The following is a 21,192-nucleotide window of genomic DNA, read 5'->3' on the forward strand; positions in this document are numbered from 1 at the left end:
TTGCCTGGAAGAAATGTAAATGTAAATGTAAATGTAAATGATTCTAATTCTTTCACTTGGACTTCATAATGCATAAATAAGTCATTAAGTATATGATATACAACCTTTGTGAGCAATCTCAACACTGCAGAGTAAGTGTGGTTCCAGAATAGTTTTCATACTTAAAAAATACCAAATTTTCATGCATGTAAGTAAGTAAGTAAGAAATAAATAAACAATTTAAAAAATCTACCTTTCCTTCATCCATTGGATTATCACTTATATGGACAACAGGTCCTGGGTGAGATTTAGATGACCTAAAAAAAGTGAAGATTTTTTTTTTTTCACAATTAAAAATTTCAACATAACTACATATTCATTACAATAAAAATAATGAATGGAAAATAAAGATGTATTTACAAAGGCTGAAAACATTTCAGTAAGTAATCAAAACAGATGTATAGTTCTTACTATGGATCAAAATAGGAATCAGGTAAGGTACTGAATTTTACACTGATACAAGCCAGCAAAATTTACAATTATGTACACTTTCTGTGTAGGAGAGAATCTTCAATTTAGTATTTTAGCATAGAAAATTTATTTCAAAGTAGAATTCTCAAAGTTAATATTTTAAAATAAAGCAACTTCTAAAATATCATTATCTTATTTTACCCAGTTCTGGCCTCTGATTGGGGTATCTTAGCAGGTCTACAGTTCACACCAAGAATAGGAAAACTTCCATTATGTTTTTTAAAAAATCAACAAAAGTAATGCCACTAATACTTACTGGAGAAAAAGAAGTCATACAGATAAGAATGTAGCTGAACTGATGCCTCCAGAGTAGAAATAAGCACCTCCCTATTCATAAACTCTGAGGGTTGAGAGACCAGTCCACTGCATGAGAGCCACTTGTGAAACCACAAAAGCACCTACACAAGGCCTACCCACTACATGTTGTGATAAACTCAAAAGAACAGACCTCAAAAACCCGTATCTTGTACCAAGGAACTGAGATATGATAACAACATCCCTGCCAAAGGAAGGAAAACGAGGCTTCATACATCATTACAGCTGCAACAACATATCACTTAGGAGATATGCCACAAATTTATCCTTATGCCAAATTCTGTGGAATGCAACAGTACAGAGTTATTTATTTAAAACCAAAAAGAAATGTTAAAAATGAATCTTGCCAATATCCTTAAAATCTGATTCTTATGTCTAAATAATATAAGAAAAAATTTAAGAGAAAGAGAAGATTCAAGGCAGGGTAAAGTTAGCCGTAAAGATCCTCAGGACCTTGTATACAGTACAACCCAGTTTTTGTTGTCATTACTGCTAAATAAAAGCAATCACCACTATATCAAAATTAAGGAAAATGAACTATCAAATTAATTCTGCAATGTACATTGCAAACATTTACACTGTATTTGGTGATTATTAAAACAAGTAGTGGTTTAGATCAGTGTTTTCCATACATTGGTGGCAACCCATTTAGTGGGTCATGAAATCAATTTTGTGAGGCATGACTAAACATTTGAAAGAAGAATTAGCAAATAAAAGAACACAAGAAAATTGGAATGTTTTTCACCCAATAAGAATAATTGTTTTATTAAACTTGTGCTATAGTTTATACATATGTGAACACATTTACACGTGTATATATCTATATAGATATACATATATAAAGCATTTAATTTTACAAACTGCCAACAGGGCAATATTTATAAAAGTCTAATAAATCTGTATTTAATATCAAAAATGTCTGACACATTTAATTCTATATTTACTAATTAGCTATGACACAGTATTATTATCATATATGGTACTGATACTTTCAGATATGGAATATTTGCTCAAACTCACAGTTCAATGGCTTTATTCCACATAATGACGTAGCCTGAGAGTGTGAAGGACTCCACATTCACAATGTGTATATTACCTCGTTCAGTGCCCACATAGAGCCATTTACTCTGAAAAGGCAGATGGCAAAATGTAACCCTGCAAGAGAAAAATATATTTAAGAAGGAAATCAGGGAAATATCTGGTAAATTTTATTAACTGTATTAGAGGGTTGATAATGACATCTACAGTTTAGGAAGAGCAAAAAAGATAACCATCAGATTTATCAACTCACTGTAATTAATATTCAACTATGCTAATTCAACCTAAATGTCAAATGTAGAAGTCCTTATAGTAAATAGACAGCATGGCTTGACAGAAAGAAGATGAGTTTTAAAGTCAGTATGTGTTTCAAGTCTGGCTATGTCATCCACTACCTGTGTTCTTTTGGACACACCACAAATTTAACCTTGAAGCCACAAACTGGGTCTAATACTCACATCACCCATAGGTACTACTGAATTTCTCAGGAGTTGGTTAACACACTAATCCCTCTCAGTACCTGTACTTCCTATTTCTTCCAGGCAAAATGTTCCTTTTGCTCATATTTTTCTTCTGTTCAAGACTCAGTTAAAATGTCATCTTCAGTCAAATTTATACCCCAATACTTTTGTGTCTCTGTTTACACTAACCTGGAAGTCTCTGGAAGGGCAAAGATCCCAGATACTCAGGCTTGGACAGTGACATGGGTATATACTCAACCTATCTTATTTTATGTCCTGATGATATAAGAGGTCTTCATTTAATAATTTACATGCATGTATTAAACTTTATTATCAGTCCAACAATTCCAAACATTTTCTGCATAAGCTTACTTGATTACAAGGTAAAGAATGAAAACTATCTTGTGCTTTTTGTAGAAGTTATCTTTAGTTAAAAAAAAAGATAGTATGCTATGAAACCATGTAATGCTTATTTTTTGAGACTACCTATTGTGTCTCTCAAAATACACTATTTAAAATTTTAATTAATACACAACAGTAATAATAACTGCTAGGAAAGATACAGAATACAGAACATTTGCTATTCCCATTAACAAATTTCATCACAGAGAATTTTCAACATGAAAACACATCAAATATATACATGTAAATCATGGTCTCACTATTTCCTAGAGGTAATGTTCATTTAGGTAATTACTTAAGGTTCATCATCTATATTTTCTGTTCAGTGTTTTATATGATAGAGTATCATTTTTCCAAAGGATTTATGTAAATTTAACAAAGCAAGGAAATGTCTACTGAATCAAAAAACATTTTACAGTACTTTATCACTTCACAACAACAATAAATTTCACAGTCATATAGGTTTCAGAATTTAGAATTTTCCAGATTTTAGAAAGGCACATAATGAATATTTTGTGTATAACCTAATATGGGGGTAGCATCTCATAAACACACTATTTCTGAGGTATAATTTTTGGCAGTCTCTTTTTTCACTTCAGATAAAATTGTCATATAATGTTAGTTTCAGGTGTACAGCATAATAATTCAATATATTTATATATTGTGACATGATCACCACAATGAATTTTTTTCTTCTTGTGAACAGAACATTTAAGACCTGCTCTCTTAGCAAATTTCAAATATACAATACAGTATTATTAACTCTAGTCACTGGTGGTTTCTTAAAAAGTTAAACATACACCTGCCATATGATCCACCCATCCCATTCTTTCCAAGAGAAAGAAAAACATTTGCCTATACAAGACCTGTACCCAAACGTCCACAGCAGCTTTCCAAAAGCCACAAACTAGAAATAATCCAAATGTCCTTCATTTGGTAAACAGATGAGTAAATTGTGTTATATACTTAGAATACTATTTAGTAGTAAGTGGGAGTAAACTAGTTATATGTGCAACATCAATGAATCTCAAAATCTTTAGATAAGTGAAAGCCAGACAAAAAAGACATACTGTATGGTTCCATTTAGACACAATTTATATGCAAAAGAAAGTGCAAACTAAAATTTACTGTAACAGAAAGCAAATCAATGGTTGCCTGGAATTAGGGGGGTAGGGACTAGCAACAGAAGAAGGAAGGGACTACCACAAGGGAACATTTTGGGGTGATGGGTAGGTTCATTATCTTGATGGTGGTGACAGTTTCATGAGTGTATACATATATGTGTCAAAACTTATCAAACTGCACACTTTAAATATGTGCAGTTTATTGTATGTCAATTATATCTAAATCAAGCTATTTTTAAATTTTTTGTTTTCAGAGATATGTGACTTGAGGAATTATGAAACAAGATTCGTGACTCTGATTAATACATAGGCACAAGCTCTGGAGTTAAACTGCCCGGATTTAATTTCCAGCTCTGCCACTCACTAGCATGTGACCTCCTGTAAACTATTCAATCTCTCAGGGCCTCAGTTTCTAAGCAGTAAAGCACATCTACCTGTGTTCACCAGAGGATTATATAAGACAAAGCATGATAGTTGCTTAAAATGGGGCCTGACACAAAGAAGTGTTCTATAAATGTGAGCTAATTATTAAAACTAAGTGACATTCTACCAATTAGAAGTTATAGGCAAATTTTAACAACATGAAGAAAATAAAAGTACAATAGCATGCCTGATATAAAATGAACAATGCCATAAATATCCTAAAAACAACTTTTCATTTGAAATGTGCCTTAAACTAAAACATGACTATAGCTTAAATATTTTGAAAATTCAAAAATAATTTCAAACTAAGACAAAAATAATGACAGTTTGATTACAAAAATCAGAAATACCCAACTTCTTGATCTGTTCTACTATTTTGCAATTCTCCATTCTTCTTCACTCTTCAAAAGCAGTAGCTACTGGCTTGCTTAATACAATTATATGACCTATCTTTGATTTTAAGATTAACAAAATTATTTAAATAACATGCTTATAAAGTTTATCTTATCTCCTTAAGGGCAGAGATTTTGGATATATCATACAATATTTTCTGTTCCTAGCAGAGCAACATCATACTGTAGCTGGTTCTCAAATATTTAAAGAATGAAGAATAAATTCTTTACTGTTCAGAAAAAACTCTAGAACTTTCCCCTAGATTCACTTTTTCTACATCAGCTAATATCGTAAGATTTTTTTCCCCCAGTTAACTATAAAACCAGCTTATATTGCTGGGAAATTTTAAGCATCTTTACATTTTTCAGAAATGAGAACTATTTAATGTTTAACATTTAAAAAAAGAACTTAAAATGTTCCTTAATTATCTGGCACCAAGACTTAAATGTGGTCCCTAGAATGAGTCTCATACATTCTTTTCCTTTCTTTTTTTTAATGGAAGTATGGTCATTTTACAATGCTGGTTCAATTTCTGGTGTACAGCATAATGTTTCAGCCATACATAGATGTATACATATGTTCCTTTTGACATTCTTTTTCACTATAGGTTACTATAAAATATTAAACATAGTTCCCTGTGCTATACAGTATAAACTTGTTTATCTATCTTATATACGGTCGTATCTGCATATCTCAAATTCTCAAGAGTCTCACATATTCCTAAAAAAATACAAATTGTATGAGTGTATTTGTATAATGTACTACCACATTTAAAAATTACTCTGTTCCATTACTACCTTCATTATGGCACTGAATAGTCATTTCAAACTTAAAAAGAGTTCAGGTCAACAGATGTAAAAATTACTGAAAATAAATAGAAAGTTTCAACAATGAACTAAATATCACATGAGGCAAATTATTACAGTGATGGCCTCAATATATGTCATCTCCCTCCCTGTATCCTCTTGCTTGTGTAGTCTCCCCTAATATTGACTCTAGAATTGACCATCAGACTTACACTGGGCAATGGAACTTAAGAAGTTGTGCCACAAGCAGAGATTTGAAAAGTACTTACACACTGAGACTTTTGGAACCCACCTGCCACATGGTAAAGCCTAGAATAACCTTTTGGAGACACTGGCCCAGCACAAACCCAGCGCCAACCACCAGACATGTAAGGCAAGCTTGATCATCCAACCCAGCTGAGCAACAAAATGAGTGTGGTCCTTAAATGACTACAGGGGAAGACCACTCTTGCTGAACCCACCCAAGATGCTGATCCACAGAACTGTGAGCAAACAAAATAACTGTTATTTTAGCCTCCTAAATTTGGGGATTTTTTGATAAGTAGCAATAGATAACTGATCACATAATATCCACTCAACTAAAATTCTTAGTTGAAAATGAAGAAAAGCTATAAAAACATATTCGAAAACAAATTCTTATAGATTTAGTATCAAAAAGACCCTAGGGAAATTAGTAATGCAAGCAGTATATGTATCGTGAAGCTAAAATATTACCTTAGATTAAAATCAAATTCAAGACTACTGTTTTTCATGTACTTTTATTATAAAGATTAACTTTTATTTTAAGGTGATACAGATCATAATAAATGACAGTGATTTCAGTTTTACTGATACCAGGAGACCAAGTTAATTTAAGTTTATGTGTTGACATATAATTAAAGCATAAAGTTACACCAAAAAAATTTATAATATAGTTGAGATTCACATGGAAACATTAAAAATGCAGTAAACACTAATAAGGTTATATTGTAAGAATGGCATATTAAATTGAGACTGAAAAGGTACTTTAAAATGGGTAAGCTGAGCCATAAAAGGAGTCTGACTGAAACCAATATGTTGGAAATACACAGATAATAAAGTTAATTCTCTCAGTGTGTCACTAGATAGAGCTGCATTCCAAGTCTCTACACTGGACTTACCCTACACAAAGTGTTACTGGAAACACAGTAATTTCTCTATTTCCTTGAGGGACTTAAAAAAATGTATAACATGTTACGTGCTAGGAAGTGATACATATATCCTATTCACTACTTGTCCTTACCATCAGCCTGTCAAAAATTATGTAGTCAATAAGCACCATATTTGGAAAATTTACTATCACCGATTTTCTTTAACAAAAGACATACACAGCTACTATACTGAAATTAATCATCCATAAACAAGGGCATAAAACACAGATGATTACAATTTTACAGTTTAATCCATAGAAAGAAATATGATCCAATAAGCTCTTCTACATGCCTATATCATCATTAGGTCAGCTCAGTATGACAGGAAATAAGTTATCACTTTTATATTCTCAGCAAATATCACACCATCTTGCAAATAATAAGTATTCAATAAATATTTGTTAAGTGAACAAATGAACTATATAAAATGTGAGGATTTATTATGTTAATTAACAAAACAGATATTCTTGACTTACTTTCCTCTCTATCTTCATGGCCTGGGTCTAATTTGAACCATTATCACTGACTGTTAAATCAATTCCAAGCTGCCCCAAGAGTTATCTTTTCAAAGCCAAGGGAGATCACACACACCATTATCCATCTTGAAAGACTCTTAATTACTTCCTATTTTCTACCATAATGCTTCTTAAGCAATATTTAGTGACACTTTGTGGTACCAGTGTCTGCGCAAAGTGGTTATAGATATAAAGTGTGCTGGATTTGGTCAACTGGTACTTGGCATCCTCTTCCATATCCTTCTATATGTCTTCCTGCACTGCAGATGCTAGAAAGCTAAACTTACATACACCAGACTCTACTACAGCTGGAGTTCTAGATGAGATTAAGTTTCAACTGACTGAATGTGCTTAAATCTGTAGGCAAAAGTGAGGCAGAAACCTTTCTGTTGCTGTTTCTGCTGATAAGAATGTTCATGGAGACCTGAAGGGTAAGAGGCACTGAAAGTGGTAAGAAGAGTTTTGGGGACCAGACACAGCATTCCTAAGCCTACCCCTGAGAGCCACATGGTGGGAGGCAGTAATAGTAAGTTCTAAAACTCAACACGCTTCCAAACAAACTCATCAACAGCTCTATCCTTGAATTAAATCCCTTTATGCTAAAATGCCTACAGTGCTTTCTGTTCCTATGTTGAACCTTGACTAATATAACAAAGAAATGCACCTAATCTGCAACTTACCTATATGATAGTATATGGGGACCTCAAAATATCCACTTATAATGTATCTTGTTCAGACAATGTTATTCATTCAATGATTTAAAGTTGGAAAAAAGTAGAGAATATAATTTTCTTATAATTGTATAAAAGGGCTTTCAGGAAGTAGACCTTGTCCATCTTTCCAAAATTATCCTCTCTGTACTACACAGCTAGCAATGTCTAACGAGACACAGTTCCCTAAACATGTGAGATTGCTCTATGACTTAGCATACTTGAACATAATGAAAATTCCCTTTCCCCTTTGTCATTGTAAGAAATTCCTACTAACCCTACAAATATGTTTATATGAGCTCCTTTAGTAATGCTTTAACCTAAAATTCCCAAAACATGGTGATATATCCTTTTTCTGGTTAATCTTTAAAATTTATAACAAATTTCATTACATTTATATTATATTATGTTTTGCACTGCATTGTAATTAGCCATTTCATCTCTCTTAGATAATTATAACCTCCACATCTTTCCCAGGATTTATCACAGTATTTGCATGACCAGAATATTAATATTTATCAAATGAATTAATACAAAAGAAAATTAAAAAGAAGCAAGTATTTGATACTTTTCTTAAATTAATTGTACTTTATACTGTCCTGCTATTAGATAGAAATTTAAGTTTGCATTAATAAACAGGGAAATGTATTAAAAACAGAAGAGTCAGCTGAAAGCAATTTATGAATCAGTTCAAAGGATTTCCTTTTTATTTGTAGTCCCATATATCTTTTCTGATAAACTGTCACAGCTACTTTAGAAAAATCTTCATCATATCTATAACACAGCAGCACAATGTAGTAAGTGTTCTGAAAAATAAGCTTCAGAGATCTTCGAAGGTCATTGTACATTTGTATTGATTTACTATATTCTTTATCAATTACAAGTTAATTTTTCTAAAACAGTCAAGAACTTGTGGAAAAATGTCCAAAAAAAAAATCATGGTATTAACTGTTCTTGTGAAATGTGACCTTAAACACCATCAATGACTACCAAAAAACTGAATTATCAGTAAGCAAAACAGTGACTATCAAATAGGGAAACAGTATATGTCAATTACAGGAATAATGAATAACATCTGAAAAAAACTTTTCCTGTTGTATGGGTGATTTCTTAAAGTTTTGTTTTTAATTATCTTGAGGAATGAAGATGCCAGAGTGTTTTTATATAACAAATGCTATGATTAAAAAAAAGCAACCTGGTACTCATTAGTAACTGCTACCTACACTTCTTTTTTATCCCCTTTTCTATATTAGATTGTCCTTTACTGTTTGGGTAGATATACTCCAAATATCTTTCAGTTTATGGCTTGTGTCTTTTTTATTATTAAAGAAATATTTTCCTCTCGTTCTCTCTTTACACACACATGCACACACACAAACACACATACACAAATATGACCCTATTTGCACATTTATGCAAACGTACTATCTCAAATAACTTTTTAAAATTAGTTTTTACTATGTTTGTCTCTTCTAAAATTTACTCTCTCCATAAGTCATGTTAACAGCCTAGAACAACATATTCTTCCATATTGTTTCTTCATGTTCATAAAATACACATATAAGATGACATAAATAATGAGTGGGGAGGGAGTCATTGTTTTTAAAAAGAAGAATATTGTACAAATTATTCTGAATTTTGTGTTCTTTTCTATCAGCACCTGATGGATGGAGTTTTGTCTTTTAATTCTGTGGTGTGTTGTACAGAATTTTTAACCCTTTCCTTTTTAGCTTGTGTTTTTTTGTGTATGCTATTTAAGCATACCTTGCCCAGGTCTTACAGACATTCCTTGTATTACTTTCTTTCAAGTTTTAATATTTCTATGGTCATTTCACATTTAAGTCTTTAACTGGTTTGCAATTTATTTCAGTCACGAAGTAGGGACCATTTTCCCCCATTTATATAAGAAATGTGTGTGTGTGTGTCTCTCTCTCTTCATAAATATATTTCTGGAGTCCATTTACTGTGTTTTCATTTATTTGTCTTCCCCTTATAATTACTGTACCATTTAAATTTCTACACCTTTATAAACATTTTGATATTTAATGAAATAAGTCCTATAATCTCATATTTCTTTTTCAAAACTGTATTGGTTATTCTGAGCCTTTCTTTTTTCCATATGAATTTTAGGATCAGCTTACTAAGTCCAATGAACAGTGCTGTTAAAATTTTGATTGAAACTGTACTGAAGTTAAGGATGTAGGAAGCTCTCCATTTGTTTAAGTCTCTTCTTATTTCTTCAATAAAGTTTTAATATTTTCTTCACATCGACCTTATACATTTTTGCTAATGTTATTTTTAAGAATATTATAATTTTTGTTGTATGATCTGTGTTTTCTTCCCCTTTTTCCTTCCATTTACTTTCAAACTGTGTAATTATGCTTTAGGTATATCTTTTATAAACATTTTAACAGCTGTATTTTGTTGTTTTTTAATTCAATCTGAAAAAAAAATCTCAAAATTTCAGCAGGTGAATTCAGTATATTTCCAATGATTTTGATTACTGATATGGTTGAACTAATTTTTTCACCTTATAACATTTTTTCCTTTTCCTGACCCCTGTCTGTTTTCTTCATTTCCTTTTTACCTTTTTTAAAATTTGAATATATTTGATTTACAATGTTGTGTTAGTTTCTGGTGCACAGCATAGTGATTTAGTTAGACATATATATATATTCTTTTTCCTATTCGTTTTCATTATAGGTTATTATTACCAGATATTGAATATAGTCCCCTGTGTTATACAGTAGGACCTTGTTGTTTAGGACCTTGTATATATAGTAGTTTGTACCTGCTAATTCTAATGGTTTTAATATATATTTTCTATCCTAGTAGTTACCCTTATGCTTCTAAGACACATTTCATTTTATAACTTTCTAACAAAGTCTGAAAGAATAAGTATGAGTATAGAGGTGGTTAGTCAGGTAAGTGTTACATATTTTTAGTTCCTTCACAGCTGATAATGTCAGAACATAGTTTATAAAGGTATTTCCAATTCTAATAGTTATGTCAGGAGTTCTCTGAGCATTAGTCAGCCTAAAGATATTTTAGCTCCACAAAATTTTCTTCACTTAGGCCTTTGACCACTACTCTCTCCATTGTTCTGTTTTCTATTGTATTCGCCACCAAAAAAAATCCCTACAATTCTTAGGCTGAAATCTCCATCCTTTGCCTTTGTCTTATCACTGTCTCTGTTTTTATTCATCCCATTGCCCTAAAGTATTTTTATTTTTAAGAAAATTACAATAAATGAATTTTAACTTTCAGAAGTTAAAGAGGATAGAGATAAAAATCACTATTAATAAATTCGATATCACTAAAAAAAGAGTATGGCTCCATTTAGAAGACAATGAAACAGACCAACTTCTGATAAATCACTAAAAACATGGTAGGATAAAATAAAGTGAGAAAGGGAATATAGAGAATATAAAAATAAGTTTAAATACACTGGAATGCAATGGGATATAAGCCTCTCATCTTAGTGAAATTCATAATATTCTGAATCATAAAATTTATTTAAGAAAAAGACAAAAAGGATCAATACTATGGATAAAACGGAACATATTCAAGAATTATGTCAAAAAATTTCTAGTCCTAAAAAGTTTACATATACTCTAAAAATATTCAGAAAACAGATAATTCCTCTATTAATTTCTCTATCTGACCTAGAACAGGAAGGGAAGAAAGAGAAAGACAGACAGACAGAAAGGTTACTCAATTCATTACATGAAGGAAGACTATCCTGATACCAAAAATGACAGTAAAAGGAAGAAAAAAGTTATATTCTAGTCTCATTTTTGAACAGAAGTAAAAATCCTCAAGAATAGATTACCAGTCATATTTAACAACATAAGAGAATTTTCAACCTTATTCAAAAAATTTCACAGGCATACAAGAAAGCCTAGTGTTAGGAAATCTATCAACGTCATAAAATTAAATCAATAGGGAAAAGGGAGGTGAAAAATCACATGTTAATTTTAAAAGATGCTATAAAGGCATTCAATTAAAATTTAATTTCCATAATTAACAACCAATTCTTAAGGGAAAAAAATTCTATCTTAAACCAACATCCTACATTATGCTTAACAGTAAAACCCTAGAAGCAATATTTTAAAATTATTACAAAGAAAAAGATACTTGCTACCAATAACATCACTGAACACTGCTTTGGAAATTCTTGCTAATACAGGAAGGCAGGAAAATGAAAAATAAAATCTTCATCTGTATTTTGAAAATCACTGCCAAATTATTACAGACAGAAGTCTGCTGTATCTCCCAGGTATGCTGGTTTAATAAAAAGAAATCCACTGCTCAAATCTCTTTATTCTCCCATCTCAGTCTTTTTACAAAGAAGAAAACATTTAAAAGCTTTGCTATGGGCCAAGGACCAAATAGCACTCCAAGGATAATCAAACAACCTAGCTAGTTTTGGATTAGTAGGAGGAATAAAGATTATATATAGAGTTAGCCTCGAGCAATTGCTCTTGTTTTTTTCTGTTTGAAGACTTTCCCTCTTAGAACCTGTGTCCCAGTTAATTAACACAGTCTGTGGAGAGCCATGCCTTCTAGAGAAAAGAGATTTCCCACTATTTCTGCAAAGACAGTGAGGTAACCAATCAGTCAAACATTTCTGAGTCTTTTCTGAATGTCAGGCATAGAGACTGCTGCTGGAAATACAAAAAAGAAAATATATACAGCTGATATTCTAATTGAGAAGACAATCAAGAAAAACAAGGCAGTAAGAATCAGCATGGTGCGTGCTATTTTAGAGGAAGAACATCATATTATGGGATAATATAAAACCCAGACTTGGGAATTCAGAAAAACGTATAAAAGGAAATGACAAGATTTTAAAGATGAACAAGTGGTAGCCATGGAAAAAGAAAATCATAAGAATCTTTTGAGCAGGGAGATCAACTCACATAAACAGGTAGGAGAGAGGATAGCTCATTAAAGAACTAAAAATTCAGGGTTGCTGTATTATAATGCAGAGAGAGAGAGAATATAGTGAAATGAAAATATGGGGACTAAAAAGTTGAGTCATAGATCATGCAAGACCTTTTAAAGAATGCTAACTATTTAAACATTTCAACTTCACTTTGAAGGCAGTGAAAACAACAGTGGGCACTGGTTGTTTATCTACCTACCATCCATACCATCCATCCCTCAGTCCACTCCTTCCTAACATTAGTCAGATGTTTGTTAGAGTGCCCATGTCTTCCTCAAGTTACCCATATACTTTGGGAGACGCTTAAATTGAATTGAGTTCCAGTTATCCAATCAGCCAGGATAATTCCACTTACTTGCTACCATTTTAAATCAGGTAATCCAAGCCTAAAAACAATCAGATAAACTCCCTATTGTGAAGGTCAACTGCCTTGGGATCTCAATTACATCTGCAAAATCCCTTCACAGCAGCCTTTGATTAGAATTGAATAATTAGGAGAAGATGTGTGTCAGTCTACCAGGGCTGGAAATCTTGGGGACTGTTTTAGAATTCTGCCTCTAATAATCTGCCCTTCACCCTCCAAAGATTCACATCCCTCCAAAATGCAAAATACATTCAGCCATCTCAACATACACAAAGTCTCAACCCATTACAACATCAACTCAAGTCCAAAATCTTAGCTCAAAACCCCCGGATCTCATCATCTAAATTTGTTGCAGATGAGGGTCCTGAGTGTAACCATTCAGTATGGATTTTAGAGACAATTCCACTCCATCTGTGGACCTATGAAACTAAAGAGACAGATTATCTGCCCTCAACACTCCCAGCATTTAATGGCATAGGATAACACCTGTAGAAATTCCTGTTTGAAATGGTTTGAAGTGAAAGGTAAAAAGGAGTCACTGGTCCATAACAGTTTTGAAATTTAGTTGGGCAAATGTTGGATTTCTCTTAATTACATTTCAAGGCTCAGGAATAATCCTCTGTGACTCTCAGTTCTATTCTCTTGATTATCCTTTCTTTTTCATGAAAGGTAGCACCTGTCTGCAGCTGAGTACTTTTATCAGCCTGCTTCTGGCTGCAGCCTCTTTTCATTTTGTGCTGTCTCTATGGTCCCAGCTGGCAATGTTTCTGCTATACAATTTTCTCAAGAAACATGTGGGTCTTCAATAAATTTCACTGAGCTTTACTCCATTAGAAAAAGTCACACCCACAAATCTTTTGGAGATAACACTTTATCTGGGCTTCTGCTGAGACATGATACTCAAATTTCCCACAGGCTATTTAGTTTAGTTGAGAAGATGCCTAAGGGCATACCCTCAGTCTCTTAAAAGAGCCCCTTGTGTGATCAAGTACTCTGACCTTTCGGACTTCAGGAGATTCTTAGTGAAAAGTTGTTAAGTCACATCCTCATGTCCTTCCCTATGCCACATTTGCAGAAGCAATCTCTCTTTTGCCATCTGGATCAGGGTAAGAATTTAACAAATCATCAAGTCCTGGTTCCTTTAATAATTCTTCCTTCAAAGTCAGACCACCTCCAACCCTCAGCTAAATACAAGTTAACACTCATATACTGTGCAGGAGACACTTCTCTTAAGCTTTCTGCCAACATATAACAAGGAACCTTTTCCTCCAGTTTCCAAAAACGTGTTTCTCTCTTCCTTCTGAGCTCTCACTGGCAGCAGTCTCCAAGTCCAGAGTCCTATAAACAGCCTGTCAAAGCAGTTCAGGGTTTTCTATCATGTTCCTCACAACTCTTCTAACCTCTACCCACTGCCTGATTCCAAAGTAATTTCCACATTTTAAGGTATTTGTTACAGGTCTCCCCTCCTTCCATACTTTTTTTTTTTTTTAAACAATGTTAGTTTCTGGTGTACAGCTTAGTGATTCAGTTATATATTTTTATACATATATTCTTTTTCATTATAGGTTATTACAAGATACTGAATATAGTTCCCTGTGCTATACAGTAGGACCCTGTTGTTTATCATCCATATCTTTTTATACCTGAGTACATTATAAAGCCCTGTGCAACCAGACCAATCTCTCTGAATGTTTCTCTGGACTGCCTTGTCAGAATTTCTTAGTTATAAATTTATTCTAGGAAGTTACCCAACATTTCCTGAGTTTTACAGTCTCAAGGTCATCAAATCACGACTCTTTTCTCTAAACACTGAGAATATTTTTTTCCATTTTGAATTTTGTCTCAGTATGTGGTTCTCTACACTTAGAATTCCAAAGGTGACTCATCATTTCCGTATCACCAAGTAATTCTCTTTATGGATTAGAATTAGGTCCAGAGTAATAGGTTCCTCTGCCTGTTTTCCTAACAGACCTGGATATCATTCCACTCCTTTTTTCTAGTCCTGAATTTCCTCCCACCAAATCATCCTCATTTCTAATGCTTGTATACTTTTCATTAAGCTGCTTTCAAAGAAAAATATTTTGCCAATATGATGCAATTACCACAAAAACTAATTATAGGTCTATAATCTGCTTCAATATTATTTTTTTTTCTTGTTAAGTATGTGCAATGAATTAATTCAAAATTTTTGGACTACCTGTATAGACTTTTTGAGGGCTGGTATCTAGCCAAGTACTCTTTTACAGCTATGCTCTGTTCATGTGCAGACTAAGCAAATGATAAGCCTCATAAATATGCAAAGCACAATATTTAGGTAATATAATAAGAATATAAGGGGACAAACTAGTTTTTGTTTCTACATTACTTTACTTATACTATGAAGAAAATAAGATACTATGGCAGCAGTCAGTTCTTGAAATATCTTATAGGCACCAACTCTCCCAACTGCTGTGTTGGTATCTGCATGGATTACTCCATTTATTAATTTTTTCTTCTTTAAAGGACTTTGGACATTGGTGCTCCATTGATAATTGTTAGGATGAAATTTTGATTATTAATGTATACCATATAATACTGTATTTTCCCAACCATTAGTTTAGAATGCATGCATGTTTATTCTTTAAACCAGTAGATAGATATATCATCAAAAGAAAAAGCTTTAAATCAGAGTATAAATAAACTGTAAATCAGTGTTAGGAATAGACTGTAAATCAGAGTGTTAGAATAAAGAAAAACATACCTTTAAAAGAAATATATCAGTTTCAATATAGACTCAGCTATTTATGTGTCTTAATATATGTATGGGAAAAAATTCTATGCTCTGAGCTTTCATTTAGGGAATTTTTTCTTCTTTGAGAATAAATAACACTTATATAAAAGCGTTTTATAAACAATATAAAAATTATACAATTAAGATATATAATTATTAAGTAACAGTAAGTCCTAAACAGGAAAGCCCAGATATATAATTGTCTTCAGTCTTAAAATGTTTCATATATTGTTATTTAAAAACTATTATGTAAAAATTTAACATAGTTGAGAATACTGGTCATGTTAACTCAAGTGATGAAAAGAGACTAGCAGACTGTTGTAGTTGCTTATAAGCCCATGATTTCCTCTCAAGTAAACTTCCTTTAAAGAAAAAAACCAAAACACAGAAGCTAAATGAAACATACTCTGGTAAGGCCACTACCAGATAGAATTTCACTTGTCAAATTCATAGTTTCCACTAAAGCCAAAGAACCTCTCCTTTACATGTGTAAACTCAACAGTGTGTAATAATGAGGTTCACTAATACCAAGCAAGAGGAACAAGGGGATCTATAGTTGGTTTCCTGGGGCTACCATAACAAATTACCACAATCTAGGTAGTTTAAAACAACAGAAATTTATTCCCTCACAGTTCTAGAGGCTAGCCGTCAGAAATCTAGGTGTCAGCAGGGTCATGCTCTGTGTGAGGACTCCAGGGGAGAAAGGATTCCAAGCCTGTCTCCTAGCTGCTGGTACTGCTAGCTATCCATAACATCTCTTGGCTTGTAGATGCACCACCCCAATTTCTACCTCTGTTGTCACACAGCATTTTCCCTGTGTGACTGTGTTTCTTCTCCTCTTTTTATGAGGACACAGTCATATCGGATTAAAGCCCACATTAATAACCTCATATTAACTTGATTACATTTGGAAACTGTATTTCCAAATAATATTATATTCTCAGGTACTGGGGGTTAGGACTTCAACATATCTTTTTGGGATACATAGGTCAAACCCTAACAGGGGATGTGGCATTAAAGGCCACACCTCTAAGGTTCTCTACTGTGATAAACTGTTGCTACTAACTCCCTTCAGGGTGCAGGGGATTTAGATGCTATAGCTACTACCAGTGGCAAATTAGTTCTTAACGATAGAAATTGTATGACAGGTGAATGCCAAATGGGAGCTGAACCTGACAACTGGTGTATTAAGCTATATGCTACTCAAGGAGGACATTTAAAACGTTATGTTTTTCTTCAACTTTCAACGTCTCTTTACTTTTTCTTCGTTTGGTGATTAAAAAAAAAAATTCTGTCTTGCATTGTTACCCTGGTTGCTTTTAGACTAGTTCCCTTTTAAGGACTGAACTGTGTCTCCTCCCCCACCCTTGGTTCCCAACCCCATTCATATGTTGAAGTCTTAATCCCAGTATCTCAAAATGTAACTGTATTTGGAGACAGCATCTATAAAGAGGTAATTTAGTTAGAATATGGTCATATTGGTGGGCTCTAACCCAAATAACTGATGTCCTTTTAAGAAGAGGAAATTAGGACACAGATACACACAGAGCGAGGGAAAGGATGGCTATCTACAAGCTGAAGAGAGAGGCCCTCAGAAGAAACCAAACTTACTGACATCTTGATCTTGGACTTCCAGCATCCAGAACAAAGAGGAAATAAATTTTTGTGGTTTAACTCACCTGGTCTGTGGTACTTGTCATGGTAGCCCTAGCAAACCAATATATTCCCTGACTCATGACTATAAAAACTCTTTGAAGTGGACTCCGTAAAAATGACCTGCACATATGAAGTCTCAAAATGTATAATTTTAAGTTGAAGGGGAGGGGTGTATTTAGTGTTAACTGCAAGCTCAGAATTGTTCATAATTTAAATAGATTGGATAAAGTTAGTATCATTGTTTCTGATGATTTTCCTTTTTCAATTAGTTGCTTCTGTAGGGACTGCCTACAAATGTAGTCTCTGGTTTAGTTAATGCAGATATTTTAAGTTACAAAATTATTACTTTAAGTAAATTCAATACTTTTAACAACAAAAACAACTATATAGGTGATTTCTGTGTGTCACATACTCTTCCAAGTGCTTTATAAACATTATTAGCTTTATAATATGCATCTTTGGGTTTCTGTAAGATAATAACTGTTCATTTTACAGATAATAAAATGGATACAGTTAATAAGTGACTGGGCTATGAACTAAGATTCAGTATACACAGTTTGGCTCCAGAGTCTGAACTCTTAACCACTAGGGTATATTGTTTCTCAGTGATAGAGAAAATCCCATCTTAAGGTAAGTAACCAAATATGCAAAGAACTAAACTTGACAATTAGTACAAGCTGACTGCTAACCAAGGAAGACATTCATAAGTTTATGTTATCCCGCAATTCAAAATCATTCTATGGAAATTGAGATACATATTTATTTTGTATGAACAAATGTCATTTGATTGGGATCTAGGAAGCTAAGATTGTTTTAACTTTGACTAAGATCCTAATGGTAAGGCCCAAGTCTGTCATGTTTACAAAACGTATGCTCAGAAGCTAGCATTAAGCCAGCACATAGCAAGCATCCTACAATCATCTACAGAACTAATGGGGATAGGAGGACAAAGTTATTTTAATATGTGAGAGAAAAGAATTGGTAAAAATTACATGAATCATAGAGGAAATTATTCTGCAAATTAGAAAACCAGCACACAAAGCAGTGAAGTAATCTGCTTAAATTCATATAGTTAAACCAAGACCTGAGACTCCAATTTCTCTATTTTTTCTTAAACATCATAAAAGTGAAATCCTATCAAAATATCTACATTACATGGTTACACAACAATGTGAATGTACTTAACACTACTGAACTATACACTTAAAAATGGTTAAGGTAGTGAATTTTATGTCATATACATTTCTGCATAATTAAAAAAAATTAAAAACAGAAAAAATCCACACTATGAAAAAATACAATTGAAATCACTACATACAATTCCTATTTATATAAATTTCCACTAAAATAAGAAAATTTAACTACTTATTAAGACAAATGTTACAATAAAAACCTTGAATTATTTAACAGTTGTTCAGAAAGTAATGAAATAGTGATTTATAAACTTTTCATATTTTTCTTGCCTTTCCCAGTTTCAGATGTAAAAATGCAAATAGCACAATAATAAAGTGGAGTAATTCAACTATTAAGTTAGCCTAAACCCACTGTGGAATGAGGAGAAAACTAACTAGGCTATTGCTTATTGCATTTCAATGTCAACAATAAAAATAAGCAGTGTGGTAGTTATTATAAGTACTCATAAATAATCCAGGTCTTTTTCTTCTCAGTTATATGAGTAAAACCAGGGATGGCCATGTGACTTGCTCTGGCCCAAGAAATGAGAGTAGAAGAGATATGTATCACTTCCAGACGGAAGCTTTAAGAGCCAAAACATGCTTCACCATATTCTCGTCTTCTCTCTACCATAGTGACTAGTAATACTGTAAAGACTGGCTGTTCCTCAGCCAAGATCCTTAAATAAAAATGGTAACGAAAAGGAAGAGAGTTTCAGCAAATCCACAAAGAACACATAGCGTAAGTAAAAATAAACTTTTGCTCTTTTAAATCTTTAAGATTTTGAGAGTATTTTGTTACCATAGTGTAACACCAGTCTATTCTGACTGATCCAGATATAAAAACTGAATGCAAAGCAGTTGAATAAAGAAAAGAATGGAATCCTATAAATGAGGGAGATGGAAGGACGGGCAAGGAATGACAGGATTTTGCCCCTTCACCTGCCTGGGGCAGCTGTTCCAACAGAAGGCTTCCATCAGAGTACAGATTACAGGGTATTATGAAAAATCCTGAATGACGCAGAGTTCAAGGTGAGGAGTGGAATAAGACTTGCCACCATGGGCAGGTTCCTAGAGCTAGGGGAAAGCCTCTACCATGCCCGTCCCCTCCACCTGTAGCCAGGTGCCCAGGGAAAGTAGGCTCCTCCGAAATGCCACCTCTCTCCATCCTGCCACTTGAGGAGAGACTAACAAGGTTCATCCATGAGGCACCAGGCCCATTTTTTGGCACTGAAGTACACCAGCTGCCATCCAAGTTTGCAGCCATCCTAGAGCATTTTGTCCAAAGAAGATATTCAAGGACCAAGTTACTCAAGCTACAGTTTCTTGTTTCATATTGTCCTAATAAAGGCTGAGAAAAACTTTGAACAGGACCAAGCAGTTTCTGCTGGTCAGCTGGGTAAACTGTATTACAGAACTCAAAACTGGGAATTTCATCAGTTTCGTTTCATTTGTAACTTTTAGGACCAATTCATGTAATTGCACTGGCTGTGCACTGCGTAACAGCACCCACCCAAGGAGGGGAGTGGGAGACTCTGAGGCTGCATCCATCAAGAAGGGCTACTCTTTTGTATTTCATACAAAGGGCCTTCTATTTGTCAAGATATGTGCCTATAGGCACCTTATAAACTAGCTTACTGTTCCTTACCCACATTTACCAGAACTTCTTGGAGACCATCCTTAGGGGAACTATAAAGGAGACTCATTATATACCAGACAATCTTGGCACTGACTGCTCTGGGACTCCTTGAGGTTTGATCCTTCCTCCATGAAGATTAACCATGATAACCTGCAATATATGTTTGTGAAGCTGGACCACAAACTGCCACATTCTTGTGTCTCAGTGAGGAATATGGGCATGCCACTGGCAAATGAGGCATCAGAGGTGTTCTTCTACTAGAATTCTACATTCTGCCAGCATCCCTCCTGTGGGTGGCGGCTTAAGAGAACTTTTACAGCACTACACGGATCAAATGACATCACTTTGATGTGCTAGAATGCAGGATTCCTTAACTTTGACAGTATTCATATTTTGGACCAGATAATTCTTTGTTATGGGGACTGTCTTGCACATTGTAACATATTTGGCACTAACCTTGGTTTTTATATACTAGATGCCAGTAGTACTGCTCACCTCTCCCCACCCCCAATTGTATAAAAATTGTCTTCAGACACTGTCAAATGCCCTCTGGGGGGTAAGCTTGCACCAGGTTGACAACTACTCTGCTAGACCTACACTTCAGTTTCCAGCAGGTGGTTTGAGACTGACACCAAGGAGACGTGTACTGGGACTAAGATGCTCATTACTACCTCCACCAGCCCTATAACATTTGAGGCTGATGCAGGGCACTCCCTGAGATCCCACAGGCAAATAGACTACGAAACTGCCAAGTTGAAAGGCTGGCCCTATTCCCGT

General features: G+C 33.8%; 1 protein-coding gene across 5 annotated transcripts in view; it reads right to left on the reverse strand.

Moving 5' to 3' along the window:
- STXBP5 (syntaxin binding protein 5) overlaps positions 1-21,192 on the reverse strand; it is a 153,710-nt gene that overhangs the window by 103,080 nt on the left and 29,438 nt on the right. For all 5 annotated transcript variants that reach the window (XM_031456508.2, XM_031456505.2, XM_031456507.2 and 2 more), the window contains exons 5-6: positions 1,846-1,980; positions 233-296 (exon numbers count right to left, since the gene is read on the reverse strand). In XM_031456508.2, coding sequence (XP_031312368.2) covers positions 233-296; positions 1,846-1,980 — 199 coding nt within the window. The remainder of the gene's footprint in view (positions 1-232; positions 297-1,845; positions 1,981-21,192) is intronic.

The sequence above is a fragment of the Camelus dromedarius genome, chromosome 6 (genome assembly GCF_036321535.1).
Source record: "Camelus dromedarius isolate mCamDro1 chromosome 6, mCamDro1.pat, whole genome shotgun sequence".
NCBI classification, from domain to species: Eukaryota; Metazoa; Chordata; class Mammalia; order Artiodactyla; family Camelidae; genus Camelus; species Camelus dromedarius.